Source organism: Globicephala melas, chromosome 2, assembly GCF_963455315.2.
Source record: "Globicephala melas chromosome 2, mGloMel1.2, whole genome shotgun sequence".
Taxonomy (NCBI): domain Eukaryota; kingdom Metazoa; phylum Chordata; class Mammalia; order Artiodactyla; family Delphinidae; genus Globicephala; species Globicephala melas.
In genome coordinates, this window is record NC_083315.2 from 50,475,022 (window position 1) to 50,492,317 (window position 17,296).

Genomic DNA, 17,296 nt, shown 5'->3' on the forward strand with positions numbered 1-17,296 from the left:
CCAGGACAGAGCCTGAGTTGGCATCACCTTAAATATACATGTTGCTCCTGCATGGCAGAGCATGTTGATGTGAGATTTGGGGGCTGGGAATAAACCCCCTGGTTTTGTTCATTTTATTTCCTTCACTAAAGGCAAAAGAGTCTCTCAGAAGAGTGCCTCCAAACTAGTCTTAGGGACAAAAATGCAAACACAAACACAATTTATCATTTTGTCAGCAATCCTTGGTATCACACCCCTAAAGAGGATGGCAGCTGGTAATTAGACAAATATTCCATGATATCATCCACAGGCACCCAGGGTTTCTGGTCACTGACTAGCAGCTGACAAGCACTGGCAGGAACAAAGGGAAAGTAAGAATAAAACATATTTGTCCTTGGGTTTCACTGTGTGGCCCTGCTTGGTGATTCTCACCTGAGAAAACCCACTTCCGATGGCCCACAGGTGCTATTAATCATGTCTGAAACTTAGCGCAGCAGTTCTCAGCACCAGCTGAACGTTAGAACCACCTGGAGAGGCTTCAAATCACTAGATGCCCAGGCTGCACCCCAGATCAATAAAAGCGGCTCTCTGGGGGCAGGAGCTGGGTGTGACTAGTTGTTAAAGTTCCCCAGGTGATGCCAATGGACAGCCAGGGCTGAGAACCTCTGCCTTAGAGTCATCCCCCTGCCTCTGAAACAATATGGTCAGATCAGCTGCAGAAAATGCACAAAGATTTAAAATGACCACTAGTCATTTACTCCGAGAGGAGAGAGAGAAAAAAATCCACCGATTGACCCAGATAGGGGCAGCTGGCTAACGTTTAAAATAACACACCAACATCAAGCCCAAACACACAACCAACCATCGGACTCACCAAAACCCATGCTTCCTATTAAGGGGTAAATTTTAGTTACAATACCAGGGTTTTCCTGGTGGCGCAGTGGTTGAGAGTCCGTCTGCCGATGCAGGGGACACGGGTTTGTGCCCTGGTCCAGGAGGATCCCACATGCCGCAGAGCAGCTGGGCCCGTGAGCCATGGCCGCTGAGCCTGAGCGTCCAGAGCCTGTGCTCCGCAGCGGGAGAGGCCACAACAGTGAGAGGCCCGCGTACCGCCAAAAAAAATTTTAGTTACAAGTAATTTTTTGCTGAGACCTCTCTTTCCTGTTTTTGTAAGGGTGCAGGAAGGTACACAGCAAAACCCTAATGTATGGTGGCATTCTTTCTCCTGGAGTTGCAGAGATGACCCTGATCCAGCAAAATCACCTCTAATAACTCCCTGCTGAATGCAGACTAGGCTAAGGAGGGTGGCTATGCGGATAGGGTCAGGACTGCATGCACCAGCGGAGCTAAGCTGCAGGGCTCGCTTATACATAACAAAGCTGTTCAAAATACAGTCATATAATCGATTTACTTCCAAGGTCATTGGAATACTAAACTGAGACACTGTATTTTTATTCAAAGTCTTTAAACTACAAAAGAACAACTCCCAAAGGTCAGCCATGGGGTCCCATGCTCTCCAGGGAGGAAGTGACACCTGTGAGCAGTAGGATATCATCTTCATCAAGGGACACTCACAGGCAGACTGCTAGTGACACAGCATGGTGAAATGTCCTTAAACACTTAACAGATAAACCAGAGGTTGCCCACAAGAGGCACAGAATACAAGAACCCTGGGTTCTTAGCCCAAGCTGCTTATTAGAACCACCTTCAAAAACACACCCAAGTCACACCATGGACCAATTAGATGAGGATTTGGAGGGACTGGCTAGTGCATGGCATTTTTTAAAGCAGTGGCTCTCACACTGAAGCATGATCAGATTTACCCGGACCCACCCCCATGGTTTCTGATTCAGGAGGTGGGGGCTGGGAGAGAACATGCAGTTCTAACAGAGTCCGAGGTGATTCTGATGCTGCTGGGGTCACACTCTTAAGAACCACTGCTTCATAGGTCCCCCAGGTGACTCTAATTAGTGCAGACAAGACCGAGGACCACTGTATAAGGAAAGCAAGCTCTGGCCAGGGTGCCAAGGGAAGGAATTCTCATCCTAGCTCTGCCACCAACCTCGGGCTTGATAACAATAAGCCATTGAGGTTTTTCAGGCCTCAACTTGCTCCAGATCCATAAAATTGAGACACTACACAAAAGAGATCCTGGGTTCTTTCTAGAAACACCTTTTTCAAAGGGCTGCTACACATGAAACGCTGATATTAATACACATAGAAATGAAAAGAAAGTGGCCTTATGGGCAATTAAAAAAAGCTTTCAAAATACAGGGAAAGGTAAGTTCTTGCTCACAAGATTTCAGCACACTTGGAGACACAGCAATGGGGATGGTCTAGGGATGTGCGATGGCACCAAAAGCCAAAAGGGCCTGTGTTGTGAGTCATTCACACTATTTCCCAGACTCACCTGTTAGGACCTTGCAGAGCTGCCCAGAGACCTGGGTCTCGGCAGAGGGGCTGGGTGTCAAGGACCATCTGCGCCTGATCAGATGCTCTTGTCCCTGGGAATTGTTGAGGGGCTGGATTAGCACCTGCTCCTGCCCAAGCTGGATGAGGCCAACCTGCCCAGAAAGAGGAAAACAGTTGTCAGTCATCCTCATTCACACTTGCCCACGACCCCAGAGCCAGAGGGTGGAAAGGCCACCTAGCTATGGCCTGCTTCCCCTGCCTGGGCTTTTTCTTTGCAGCTTACACCAATTTACAGAGTCCAAGAATGAGCTCTTGCATGACTTGAAACATCTCACCCAGCAGCTGTGTTGGGGGTCAGGTGACAGAAGGCGGGTGTGGGGGGGGATGCGGCAACAGCACCCATTTTCTGGGTTCACTTTCAAAGATATCTTACTTTAGTGTTAATTTTTTTTTAATATTATTTTTCAGGCAAGGCTTTATTGGGGCCTCTGCTGCAGCAGGGGGGAGGGAGAACAGATTCCCTTGTTTGCCTGCTCCTATACACTTACTTCTAATTAAAGCCCATTTAAAAAACTATTTTTTATATCATCCCCTAAAACTCCACCTAAGGAGGTACCTCCAAAAGTGTTGGGAATGAATGACAATTATATCCTTAATGGGAAAAAAATATATCTTATTCCTGGGCAATATTTAGAATTAAATAGAGAGGATGGAGTCAGACCTGTAGTGTTAATAGTTTTGTGATAGTGGATTTTTTTCAGTGTTTAAGAGAACTTGGCAGAGTATCTAATGGATTCAATTTGTGATTCTAATTTAAAGCACAGCAATGATTTAGACCTGTAATTTAAAAATCTTATTAGGCTTATAAACAGTATCAGAATGTATAAGAGAACTTAAGACTTCCCATGTTTATAAAACTAGTTAACTAATTATTTATATGAATCATGCAAAGGGTTTATTTTTTAATCAGACAACAGAAGAACTTGAAAATGAAATTGAATATGGTAAATTTCTACATACAGTTTTAAAGGTTTAAACGTTGTTAATCACCAATTTGTAAATAGGATTAAATGTTATCCAAAGGCCCCTTAAAAGGTATTTCAAAAACTTGCTAGATTATAAATAGAACATGACTTGTAAATTGAACAAAAAACTTAAGGACTGGGATTCTTAATTTGTCACTTTAACAGAGTGAATATTAATTCTTAAAAATATATACACAATGCAGAGAACTTTTCCTTTCATTTGGAACCAATGCTAACAGCATTTAAACAATTTGCCCTCCTTCCCCAGGATACCTGCTGCTAGCTTCTCTTCTGAGACATCAACAAAACAAGGTAAACCGCTCACAAGGATCCTGACTCGGCCAGGGCTGAGAATTATCTATGTTTGCATACTGGGCCCTGCAGTCCACAGCCCCTGCTCTGCGTTCATGGTCGGGACAACCTTTACTAGCACAGATTCAGGAGACCGGGCCAATCTGTCTTAGGCTGTCACGAACATCCTTTGTTCTCTCTCTCCCCAATACTATTTTCTAAAAGCCATGACACTGTTTTCTTTTCTTAAAAAAAAAAAAAAATTATTTAGTTGGCTGTGCCGGGTCTTAGTTGTGGCATGTGAACTCTTAGTCGCGGCATGTGGGATCTAGTTCCCTGACCAGGGATCGAACACTGGGTGCCCTGCACTGGGAACGAGTCGTCTTAGCCACTGGACCACCAGGGAAGTCCTGACACTACTTTCTAAAAGCGGTAGTTCTCAAACTCCAGTGTGCATCAAAATCACCTGGAGGTCACGGATGCTCACCAAGAACGTTCATTTCTAACAAGTCCCCAGGTGATACTGATGCTGCGTGCCCGAGGACCAGGCTTTGAGAAGCACTGCTCTCCACCACAGCTCAGCAATTCCTCAGGTCTCAGGTACAGAGCTCACTCAAACCAAATGATACAGACTCCTCTACCTTCTGAAAGGATGCATCAATACCAGTCCTCTGAAAATAAATCAGATCCACTAATAAGACCGCCTACAACATTTAGTCCCCCAAACAGGGGTTGAGACGGTACTTACTGCTGTAAGAAGGTTTCAAGGTTTCCATTTCATTAGAACTGCTGCCAAGAACAACCCAGAGATTTTACTGCCCAAATAAAACTGTCTTAAAGTGGCACTGCATGACCTGCCGGGAAGCATGGCTTTCTCCCCTCTCCTTTGAAGTTAAAACTTGAGTTTGTTCACTATGATACTTTGGGGAGACTGAAGAAGCGGAGGAAGAGAGTGGCTGTGGGAGGCTGTGCAGATCCACCAGAGCTGTGTGTATAGAAAGCCTCAGTGGAACCCTCCTGCACTGTTGGTGGGAATGTAAACTGATACAGCCACTATGGAGAACAGTATGGAGGGTCCTTAAAAAACTAAAAATAGAAATACCATATGACCCAGCAATCCCACTACTAGGCATATACCCTGAGAAAACCATAATTCAAAAAGAGTCATGTACCACAATGTTCACTGCAGCTCTATTTACAATAGCCAGGACATGGAAGCAACCTAAGTGTCCAACGACAGATGAATGGATAAAGAAAATGTGGCACATATATACAACGGAATATTACTCAGCCATAAAAAGAAACGAAATTGAGTGATTTGTAGTGAGGTGGATGGACCTAGAGTCTGTCATACAGAGTGAAGTAAGTCAGAAAGAGAAAAACAAATACCATATGCTAACACATATATATGCAACCTTAAAAAGAAATGGTTCTGGGGCTTCCCTGGTGGCACAGTGGTTGACAGTCTGCCTGCCGATGCAGGGGACATGGGTTCAAGCCCTGGTCTGGGAAGATCCCACATGCCGTGGAGCAACTAAGCCCATACACCACAACTTCTGAGCCTGTGCTCTAGAGCCCATGAGCCACAACTACTGAGCCCATGTGTCACAACTACTGAAGCCCATGCACCTAGAACCCATGCTCCACAATGAGAAGGCCCCGCAATAAGAAGCCAGCGCATCACAACAAAGAGTAGCCCCCGCTTGCCACAACTAGAGAAAGCCCGCGCACAGCAACAAAAACCCAACACAGCCAAAAATAGATAAATACATAAATAAATTAATTTTAAAAAGACACAGACGTAGAGAATGGACTTGCGGACACGGGGAGGGGGAAGGGTAGGCTGGGACGAAGTGAGAGAGTAACACTGACATATATACACTACCAAATGTAAAATAGATAGCAGTGGGAAGCAGCTGCATAGTACAGGGAGATCAGCTCGGTGCTTTGTGTCCACCTGGAGGGGTGGGATAGGGAAGGTGGGAGGGAGACGCAAGAAGGGAGGGGATATGGGGATATATGTATATGTATAGCTGATTCACTTTGTTATAAAGCAGAAAATAACAAACCATTGTAAAGCAATTATACCCCAATAAAGATGTTAAAATAAATAAATAAATAAAATCTAATTAGTAAATTCAAAAAAAAAAGAAATCCTCAGTGCAGAAGTCCTTGATGACCGTTTCAGTGGAAACGTCTGTGGTTGAAATAAAGTTGGCAGATACAGCACAGTGCATGGGATGGGCCCCACGCTGTAGGAGGGCTGTGCTCCCTGGGGGACACGCTCAACCTTGACAGGGGCTGGAGTCTTCCTGAAATGCTCCAGCTCTGGGAGGTTAAAGGCCCCCTTGAGTCTAGAACTTCCAAAGCCAGTTATCATTCACTCAGCCTAGCATGCAAGCCACAGGGTAAAGGTCAGTTAGCCAGTAGTTCTAATGTGACACAATATAGGGAGAATCTCACCTTGGTGAGAAAGCCTACAGGTACATACATGCACACACACAAGCATGGTCCAGCCCCTTGGGGGAGGTTTTGCTTTAGAAGGTCTTTTTTGGAGGAACCCACATGCTGGTTTCCATCCATTCAGGAAAGAGAATGGCAGTGCTGGTGAGAGACAGACACATGGACTAATGGCCTATACTCTACCTGGCAGCCACTTGCCCTCTTGGGAACTGACTTTCAAGCTGGCCTGTGGCCAAGACTAGCACCTGGGGGGAGGGAGCAGGGCACAGCCCTCCCCCTCAGGAGCCACCACAAGGAAGGAACTTGCCCCTGCCCCCTCCAAGTGCTGTCACTAGGCACCCTGAAGCCTCGCTAATATTCACCAGGTCATCACAGTGACAAAACGTTGTTGAAAAGTGCCACTTGTCACCACCTCCCCCTCCCCCGTGCCCCCCCCCACACACACACACAATCTCATCCCAGGATAAAAACTTGTCAGCCCTCTTGATCTTTTCCTGACCTTCCTTCTCCCCTCCCCTCTCCCCGGTAAAAAAAAAAAAAAAAAAAAAAAAAAAAAAAAAAAATCCCCCTTCCCTGGCACTCTATGTCCCAGCCCACTATCCCCTGTGTTATGGGGCATCTGTCACAACCAACCTAAAAAGTAGTTTGTTCCTTTGAGGCAGGATCGGAATTATGCCTTCTTATTTTTCCAATGTCTGCCACATAACAGTTACTCAAGAAAATGTGAGTGAACTGTACTGTAATGGAATGGATTCGAACGGAATAGAATGAACTGGACTGGACCGGCTTGGAATAGAAGGCAATAGCATGGTCTTCCCGCAGTCCCCCTTGCTCAGAGGTCCTCATCCCTGGCTGCACAGTGCAGTCACTTGGCAAGCTTTGAAAACTCAGGCCCAGGCCCCACTCCAGGCCATGTGAATTAGAATCCCTTGGGGTGAAACTCAGGCACTGGTATTTTTTTAAAGCTCACCAGGAGATTTCCATGTGCAGCCAGGGTGGAGAACCACTTCCCTAGCTTTTAACTGGGTGCCAGAGATGCTTGATTCCAGCACGTGGAAGTACCCTAGATGCAGACTACCTGCACCAACCTGGGCCTTCCTCTGACTATGGGGCTCTGCCCTGGCTTCTAGCACATTGCTGCCCTGTGGTCCCAAGAGCTAAGCAGGGTTGCTTGGGTTTGCATTATTCCTCTGGTCACCATCTATGCTGAGAAGTGAGACACATGGAAATGCTCTTCCAAGGCCTCCCTGTTGCACAGATGGCAGCAAGGAAAAGCCTCAGGTTTCATTAGATGCAAGAGAGCTGCAAACACCATCTGAAGAGAACTGTGGGGAACTAGATGCCCACGGCAGACAGGACTGGAAGCCCTGAGGCCACTTGGTCTCAAAGGAGACAACAATCCTCAATGAAATGGTGCTCTTAGAAGAGAAATCTTACATATTCTAAAATTTGGTATCCTACTAAAGAAGTTTGGGTCAAATAAAGTGTATCAGGTATAACATGATATTATGACAGTTCTGAGTGGTTCCCTTTTAATTCTCTTTATTCTGGAAGCTGGTTTTGAAGGGTTTCTGTGCTGCTTTAAGAGAGCGTTATAAACTGGGTATTGTTAATCCCACCCCACCCCCTGAAGCAGGACTAGCTCTCCTGCAGCTGGAAAAATGTGTGAAGGTCAGAAAGATTTGTACCACTTCCTAACATGAGCACAACTTCTCAGCATAATGCGGCAAATGCTCTTAAGATAAAGAAACCCTGTTGTATCCATGCTCTGGAACCATCTGATGCTCTGTCCTCCGTTTGAGGGGACCTGCCTCGTGACTGCTGACCTCACCATCCTACAAAGGCCACACTGGGATTTCAGTGCCCAGGGAGCCCTCCAAGCCTCTCCTCTTCAGGAGACTGCGGCTCCCGGGTTCACTGGACCAGGTCTTAGGTAGTCTTCTCCCCGTGGACAGGTGACCGTAGGTGGTTGGAGAGGCGGAGCAAGTCTGCTCTCCGGAAGGAAAAACAATCCTGTCATTGCAGGCCCTCCTGTACCTGCCTCTGACTTTCTGGGGGGCCTCAGCAGAGTTTGGGGGGCTTGAATGTGTCCCGGGGAAGGAGCATCCTCAACCTGGCACAGGCGTGAGGGGCTTCCCAACCTCCATAGGGAGTCCCCCTGCCCCTCCCAGAGTGCCATCCAGAGCCCCCTTTTCAAAATCCTGCTGCTGCCTCTGCAAATGTCAAAGGCCTGAACACAGATACTTGGTCTTCGTTCCAAAGCCAGACTCCCCCTTTCCCATCACTAGATAGAGTTAGTCACAGACTGTCAGCTCCTCCTTCAGACCCCCTCTCATGTAGTCTTCCTTCCTTTCCATTTCCACCATCCAAGGCTTGAGGCCCATCACCTCACCCCTCCAAATGCTCTCCTGCTTCAGTCCTCCCCACACTTCTCTGACCAGGGGCTCCTCCCCGGTCAGTAGCCAGAAATGCCCCCCCATTGCCTCTAGGCCAGTGATCCTCAAAATGGTCCCAGACCAACAGCAGCAGCAGCACCTGGGAACCTGTCAGAAACTCAAGTGCTCAGGCCCACCCCCAGACGGACTGGATCAGAAACCCAGGAGGTGGGACCCAGCAATCAGTGTAGCAAATCCCGCAGGGAACACTAATGCCAGCTCAAGGTTGAGAACTACTGGTCTAGGATAAATTCTAAATGCCTTATGTTGGCACCCAGGGCCCCGCCTCATCTAATCCAGACACCTGTCCATTCAGTTCATCACCCATCTCCATCCCACAGTCGGCTCGTGGGCCCCTTACCTCGGGAAGGACCTGGCCAGGAGGCTTTGCCATCACTCCTCCCACCTAGAACCTGAGGCCCACTCCCTTCAGCTCTACCCGAAGGACCTGCCCCACCCCATCAGACCCCAGAGCCACTCCCTGCTCTCCCCATCAGCCACCCTGCAGGCTCCAGCACACCTTCCTTCCCCTGCGAACCCGGACTGCCTTCCGAGACAGGGCCCACATCGTATTTCTCTTTGAGGCTCGTTGGGAGCCTACCAGCGGGTCCTACACATGGCAGCTGTGTGATAATGATCTGTTCATTTAGTCAACTATGTTGACTGATTGCTTGATTTATAACTGGAAAAGCCTGGGAATGGCCTGTGGTGCAAGAGAAGAAATGTGTTTTCAATGCCTTAATGTGCCAGGCTCTCACTAAATGATTTCGGACTTTATCTTACTTCATTCTCTCAACAGCCACACAAAGCCAATGTTATTTACCCTTGTATGGCTGCAGACAGGGAGGTTCAAAGGAGGTAAGCAACTTGCTCAAGATCACAGCCCGGAACGGCTGTTCAGTCTCACTTGCTAAAGAACAGGAGTGTGACGGTGCAATTGTGTGCCCATGTGCAGAAGTGTGCACGGGGAAAGGTTAACCGCTGACTCCGAGTGGTTCCCTCAGACATACTGGCTGCAAAAACATCTCTTGTTGCACACATCCAAGGTCAGGCAGCTGCAGTATCTCAGAGTTCAGGAAATAAGCTCCAAGAATGCAATCAGTCTAAGAAGACGTCTTCAGTTCATCATCCCATCTTGTATTTCTTTTTCTTTTATAAAATGTTGCCAACTAAATAAAAGTTCAGGTGGGAAACTCTAGTTACGTACCCTAGGTAAATAATGAGGTAGGGTTAGGTATCCTAGGTGACACTCATGGGCAACCTGATGCCCATGAGCGATGGGTATAGAAAGTCAGCGTGAGGCAGAGTGAACGTCCTTCCAGAGGAGGCCGTGGGAGGCCTTAGAATTCTCTGCTCCAAGTTCTCCCCTTTAATTCTTCCACACCCCAAATTTCACAACTGTTGTTTCCCTTCCTACTTTCCTTAACATCCACTCAATTGTTTCTTTTTACAAAGTTTTAAAAAATATACTTTGCATTTAACAAATATATTTATGCTGTGCATGATAAATTCTTCAGTAATATTAATTGATGAATGACTAAGGACTATGTGCCTTCCCCACACCTGTATCAATATAATGATGCAAGATAACATGGCTTGGTCTATTTGCTCCCTTTCAAATGGTCTCCCCATCGTATACTTTTTGCCAAGACCAATTCCTACTCAGCTGTCAGTGATCGAGTGATGTTGCATTAAAAAGCTGGGCAATTTTGGGTCAAGGAAAAGTGAGTTGGGTAGCTCTAAAGGGAAAGGCAGCAACCTCCCAAACCAGCTCCTTCATCGTTGAAGTCAGGCTGCCCTCTTGAGAACGCGGTCTCCCAACTCTTCTAAGCCACCTGCTCACTGCCTGGCTGGACTCAGCCCCCCTGTTCTTACCTAGACTACACTTCTTCCCCTATGGTAAAGGTGAGCATTCTTACAGACTGGGAGGAAGAGCTATGGGAACTAAGACTGTGGGGAGCAGCACAGGTGAAGGACGACCACAAGGGCCCCCGCGCTGCGGTCAGGCACCAGACAGAGCCAGGGCAGCTGGGCCATCAGGACCCCAGTGAGCGGCCTGGGTGAGAGAGACCACAAGCCAGCCCCCTATGGAGCATGGCTGTGACTCCAGAGAAGGCACGCTGGGACTATCCTTGACCTTCTGTCCCTCCAGGGTGGCCTGGAAAATGGGCCACAGCCCAGAGCTCCTGGGTGTCCTCTCTGGTCCCGACATCTCACCCATAGTGCATCCCTGCAGGCCACGGCCTCAGCCAAGAAGGGGTGGACAGACTCTGGGCGGTGGACTCCCCTGAGCTCAGTATTCATGAAGGAAGAGTGGCCACTGCTCAGCAGACCAGACCCCTCCTCTCTGTCCACCTCTCCTCACGTGTGGGGATGAAAACAGCCCCTCCAACCACTCATTTCAGACAAGCAGCATAGAGAGTCTTTTCAGAGACTGACACTCACTCTATCTCCGAAGTTCCACCTCCACTGCCTGCTCTGGTGAACTTTAACCTGAAGTTTCTTCGAATTCTGCTGGCCTTCCATGATCTGGTCCCATTCACACGAGGCAGCTGATCCAAACTCACATTAATCCTCTGGGAGGAAAAATACCTTCCTCATATGCCCAAAGTTCATCGCTTTGAAGTTATACGGTTACAGAAACTCTTCCAAAAACCTATGTTATGTCTGAGGACTCTCTGAAATGTAAATAAAATGAAGATGCATAAACATAAAACAGTTAATACCTGAGCCCACGGTCTCTGAAGATCCAAAAAGTGCAGCTTGCACAGCTTTTCAAGATAAGATACAGGGTAAATACCACAGACCCGCCCCTCTGCCCCCTGTCAAAAGCGGGGCGTGGGGAGGGAGCAAAATGGAGCATGAGATTTACTTCCCCTGACCCATAAACAATTAATTAAGTAATGATCTAATCATGCATCTCCTTTAAACAGGTACCAAATGTCTCTGGAGACAGACAGCACAGGGAACAGAGCCTGCATGCCCTGCCCCGCAGGCAACACTCCTCACTAAGCCATTCTGGAGATGTGAGATGCAGCAGGATTTAATTCATACTCAACATTGGAATAAAGTTTTATTGAACACAGCCAGGTCCATCTGTTTCTTTACCTTCTATGGCTGCTTTTGCACTAAAAGGGCAGTGTTGATTAGTTGTGACAGAGACCATATGGCCTACAAAGTCGAAAATGTTTACTACTTGGTCCTTTACAGAAAATGTTTGCCAACCCCTGCTCTACATGATTCTTTAGACACAAGGAGGCTTTGGAATGCTCCCAACTGTGGGCACCAAAACTCATCTACTGGGCATCACTCCTCCCCTACACCTCGTGGTTGAGCCAGTCCTCAAAAACACACAACAGGCGTGCCACATCTCTATGGTGCTTCCACCGTGGTCCAGAAGGACTAACACTGCATTACCGCCCAGCTGAACTGTCTCAAGCACGTTGGGGAACCAAAATCAAAGTAAGGTGGAGTGCGATGCAAACCTGGTTAGCCTATGTTCTGTTGCTTTCTTTTCTAGAAAGGCAGGACCACCTTGTCACCAAGAGGTCCTCTCCAAATCACCTGCTGTCTCTGGCCTCCTGGCCTTCTGCCCTTCCTCTATAGGGTGTACTTAGGAAGAAATGTCCAATGTCCAGCTTACACAAATGGGATGATCAAGGCAGACTAAACAACAGAAGTGTCTGCTCAAGCAGAAATTAAAATCTAAAGTCTTAGAGGTCCCTCCGCAGTTGGCACACACTGAACTCAGCCTCTTGGCCTCGTTCCTTTATCTAAAGCACAGCGCCCTCACATGGTGCCAAAGGGAAGGACAGTCTTCCTGAAAACCTGGAGGACGGAAGGGAACTCTCACTGCTCAGATGCCATCTGTGAGAGGGCCCAGTACTCACTCTGAGGATTTTAAATCAATGTTATCCAGATTTCCACCCTCGGCTCCTTCACAGATAGCGCCTTGCTGGAAACTTTACACCAAGAAGTATAAACTCTGACCTCTACAAAAACTCACTAAACCGCAGCAAATGGGATTCAGATGTTTCCATGTTCAGTACAGTGATGTGACCTAGACTTTAAACACTTTGGCAAAAACAGGAAAAATGATGTGGGCCTTCCAGTCCCTCCCAGAACATGATACAGCCTTGACCCGAGTCCTTCAGTGACCTGAGCCTTTTTCACCCCTACTTAAGCCTCCTCACCCATAGCCCACATTCCCCGCCCCTGTTCCACATTAGCTCCTACTAGGCCCCCTCCACGGTCCATTTTCCTTGTTTAACCAAAGAAGCCAATTTCTCCCAGCCCAGCAAAAGGAGATCACATTCTGATGAGGACTCAAAAAATCCTAAAAGGGGAACTGGTGAAGGCCAAGTCTTGGGAATTACTTCCCAAGTTCCCCTACACTGCTGGAAAGAGAGCAGAAGTCTCATATAAAGACTTGGACCCTCAGGGTTTCTGGCTTTGTTGCAGATTCGTGCCAACTTGTTGCACACTATGTGGATAAGAGCTAGAGAATTCTAGACGGTGGAGCAAGATAAGGTGGAGGTGGGGGAAGCAGTTTCTTGTGCCAGGGAAGCACAGACACAAAAGAATATCAGAAACCACTTCCCCAGAAGATAGAGGAACATTCTCTGAGCCCATCCCAGGCTCTGACGGGTGGGGGCAGCCCATCTGCCAGCCATCTGCGCTCTACGGGGGCACGATGGAGAAGCTGGGAAGTGTTTGTCTGGGCACCAGTGTAGCCAAGTGAGCCAGTGTGAGCACAGGCAGGGTAGAGGCGCACAAGAACTTCCTCCACCCCTCGGAGCACTGCCACGGGTGCCGCAAATGCAGCAGGGTGGGGTGGCGGAGGAATTACTGCCACATTGAGGGAGCTTCTGGGGATGACATTGTTCATCACCAATGTAAGCATTCCTCAGGCCTGGCTGAGGGTGAGTGCCAGACAAATGTCTGCTTGCAGTATAAGGTAAAAATATTAGAGACACCCTCCCTCTCCTGGTTCTCACGTTTCAACTAAGAAGAGTAGGTTAGTGGCCCGTCGGGGGACCCCTCCAAATATACTTTTCCAGGTACATAAAGACTCAAAAGGACAGAAAGGAGGTCAATGCTCCATCCCCACATCCAAAAATAGGTGAGCTATACACATATAGATAGGTGTTCCTCATGACACGCACACATACACACCTGTGCAGATGCAAATAGCGTTCTCTCTACACCTGGGTCAAGCGCACCTCTCAGTCTAGGGGCTTGACGGATTTCATCTCTGCTGAACATGTGCTCCCTGGGCGGGCTGCGGCGTATCTCGCTATGCAACCCCATATCGGCGCTGGCCTGGCGCACCTCTGAGGCTTAGGACGGCCAGTGGAAGGTACTGGATAACAGGTCGCTTCCCCTTTCTAGCCCTCTGCTCATAGACCCTCTGGAAGGTTGGGGGTGCTCTCTCCCGCCAGCGGCAGAGCACGCCGGAGGCCCCACCCCAATCCCAGCCCTCCCCGGGAACCACCCCTCACCCCCACCCTCGGCGCCGCGACAGATCGCCAGGCAGACCCGGAGGGGGAGCGAGCAGTACCAGGCCGCCGGCGGCGCCGCAGGCGCTAAGCGAGACGAAAGAGCCGGGGTAGCCGAGCACGCTGCCAGAGTAGAAGCACAGCTCTGTGGGGCGTCCGCGGCGCCCGGCTGCGCCGGTCTCCTCCACCTCGAAGCCGCCGGACAGGAAGCGCAGGTCACGGCGCAGCTGCAAGTACAGGTCGCGCCCAAAGGCCGGCAGGTGCAGCAGCAGGGCGCGCTCGCCGGGCCGGGCGCGCGGGACGGCTGGGGGCGCGCGGGGGCGCCGGCGCCTGCGGGGCCCTGGAGCGCCGGGCAGCAGTGGCAGGTGCACGTCTTCCGGGAGCACCCGCCGCGGGAGCACCACCTCCACGTCGGCCGCCGCGTCGCCGACAGCTGCGGGGAGAAAGGAGACGCGTCAGCGCGGCGGGGCCCGCCCTCCGGCCCGCCGGGCGCAGGGTCCAGCGCTGGGCATCCAGCTCCAGCTCGGAGACAGCGCGGCCCCGAGCCGGCTCGCTCTTCCATTCCCTCGCCCCAGCACCTCCATGCCAGCCAGAGCCTCCGCCCGTGCCCCGCGCCACCGCCGGAACGGTCTCCGGCGCGGCCGCCCGACCACCTCCGGGGACGCGGCCGCGGCATCGGCGTCCGGAGAACCGGCGGTGGCGCGGCCTCCCGGCAACCGCCCGGAGCCCAGTCCTCCGGCCGCGGCCCGCGCCCACTCGACCCCGGAGCTGTCAGCGGTTTGCCGCCGGAGCCGGGCCGCGCGGGCAGGCGGAGGCCGCCAGGATGCCTCCGGAGGGCAGGGGGAAGGTGGCCGCGAGAGGCACAGGCGAAGAAGAGGCAGTGGGAGAGGGAGCGCTACCTGTGCCCGGGTCCAGTCCCCAAACCAGCAGCAGCAGCAAGGGCAGGACGAGAGGAGGCAGCAGGGCGCCGTCACACATGGTACTTGGGAGGAGTAGCCCCCCCCTCCCCGGACGGTCGCGGCGGAGTAGGAGCGCGCGAGGCGGCGGCGCCAGCCGGAGTGAGCCCTCCAGTCTTTGGAAAAAGTAATTAGCGCTGCGGACAAACCCAACGTGGTAAATCCCAAGCCCCGCCTTCTCCTCGGAAAGCGGGAGGTGATTGGACTCTCGCTTTCCCCTGCCCCGCCTCCCCCTTCTCTATTGGCTAGTGTGGGTCTAAACCAGGGTGCGTAGTTAGGTTGCAAGCACTTTCTTACACGTGGTTTCTGGGCAGTGGCGGGGATGGGACACCAGGTGGCGCAAGGGAGCCGTCTGGAGCAGCGCGATCCCAGAGGACCCGGGAAGACACCTGGCTGGTCTTCAGACTTTGTCCCCATTTTCGAAACCCTCTCTGATCCTGCTGCTCAGCTTCCCAAGAAGACAGGCCACAAATCGTCCTAGCCAACCGAGTTCACCCGTAAAAGCACCTTCTCTCTGCATCTAAAGTAAAACCAGTTTTGGTTGTTTGTGGGTGGGCACTTTCATGCACAATGTGCACAACTTTGCGCCGGATGCTACCTCCAAAGCGCAGTGTTTATGCAAACCCTTCACACCCCTGTCGTCTTTATTCTCACGGCAGCCCGTGGAACAGGCGAGATCACACCCTCTTACAGACTGAGAAACTGAGGGAGAGAGAGCTTAAGGAGCTTACTAAGTTACCCAGTGAGTTTCTGTCAAAACAAGAGCTAGAATTTGTGGTCCAGATTTCTGGCCCGGTGCTGCTCGCTACAAACAAGAGCCCTCCAAGGCAGGCAAGAAGGAACATTAGCCCGGTGTTACAGGTTAGGAAACGGGCACAAAGTGGCAAAGGCCGGACTCAAACCCAAGTCTTCTGGCAACAGAGTGAGTTCATTCTTTTCCCACCAGGGTATAACTGAGGTCTGCAAGAAAGGTGATTCCCTTAGCTTCCTGAGGAACGTCTTGCAGAAAACAAAACAAAACAGAATGAACTTAAGTGGTCGCTCCCCTTCCTTCCCTGTCCTGCCCATTTCTGTTTTCTCAATGCAGAGGGGCTACAGCACTCCTACTGGACTCTGCTGAGGGCCTCTCAGAATCTAAAATTCATCACAAGGATTACATGTCATCAGAAGGAATCCAGAGGTGAACACTGTCCAGCTTTCATGACATTTAATCAACCCTAGGAGTGGACTGTGTCACTGATTCTCAATAAAGCCTAGCACTCTCACTACTGCAAACTTGCTGCTCTGTGTTTCCCTGGGGTGTGGCTGGTGGAATCATTTCCTGCTCTGTCGACCCCACCCTCCACTGCTCCAGGGGCTGCCACTCACTGCTGGGCATCTAAAGTTCCTGGAAGCCTCCACACACGTCCTGCTCATGGACAGGTTTGGGTCTTTTTTCCTCTCCTTTGACAGCAGCCTCAGCCAACTGAAATTTCAGCAGCATCTTCTGGTGGCACAAGATATCATGGTGAGCTTTTTGGTGTAGGTTTGTTGGCCAAAGAGCCACCTCAAAGGCCTGCCACTGAAAGCCAGGGAGTAGCAGCCCCACTGCCTCGCAAGAACAATTTTGCTATTGGAGTCCGCCTGAAGTAATAGTCATCAACCTATCAGATAGATGATGCTCAAATGCATTAGTCTGTAGGGACACACAAACTGAAACAACAGCAAGATGCCATTTCATCTTCCGGCCTGTCTGAAACTAAAGGGCTTGGAAATATCAAGGATTGGAGAGGACACTCTCCTGCCCATGGGTGGGGGTGTAAATTGGCACGGCCACTTTGAAGAACAAGTGGGCAAACTGCAGTCAAGTTTAAAATGTACACACCCTAGAACTCTGCTATTCCACTCTTGTTAACTAACACAGTTAGTGGTAGTTAGCAAGAGTGGAATAGCAGAGTTAACTGGCATGTGTAGAAGAATGCTCACCACAGCACATTATTAAGAGCAAGAAACTGCAAAAACCTGAATGTTAATCATTAGATAAATGGCTAATTGAGTCCAGAAATAAACCCATGCATAGACAATCAACTAATATTTGACAAGGTAGCCAAAAATACTCAAGGAAAAAGGGTAGTCTCTTTAATAAATGGTGGTGGGAAAACTAGATACCCATATGCAAAAAAAAAAAAAAAGAACTTGGACCCCATCTTACACCACTCACAAAAAAAAAACACAAAAACTTGATATAGATTAAAGAT

General features: G+C 49.8%; 1 protein-coding gene across 4 annotated transcripts in view; it reads right to left on the reverse strand.

Annotated features, from left to right (window-relative positions):
* Positions 1-15,167, reverse strand: part of ADAMTS17 (ADAM metallopeptidase with thrombospondin type 1 motif 17) — a 350,614-nt gene extending 335,447 nt beyond the window's left edge. For 3 of the 4 annotated variants that reach the window (XM_030873117.2, XM_030873118.3, XM_060293908.1), the window contains exons 1-3: positions 15,003-15,167; positions 14,166-14,536; positions 2,390-2,543 (exon numbers count right to left, since the gene is read on the reverse strand). In XM_030873117.2, coding sequence (XP_030728977.1) covers positions 2,390-2,543; positions 14,166-14,536; positions 15,003-15,081 — 604 coding nt within the window. In that variant the 5' untranslated portion in view covers positions 15,082-15,167. Of the gene's footprint in view, positions 1-2,389; positions 2,544-11,050; positions 11,284-14,165; positions 14,537-15,002 lie in introns of those variants that run through there. The other variant, XM_060293909.1, reaches the window with a different exon arrangement.
* Between the last annotated feature and the right edge of the window lie 2,129 nt (positions 15,168-17,296).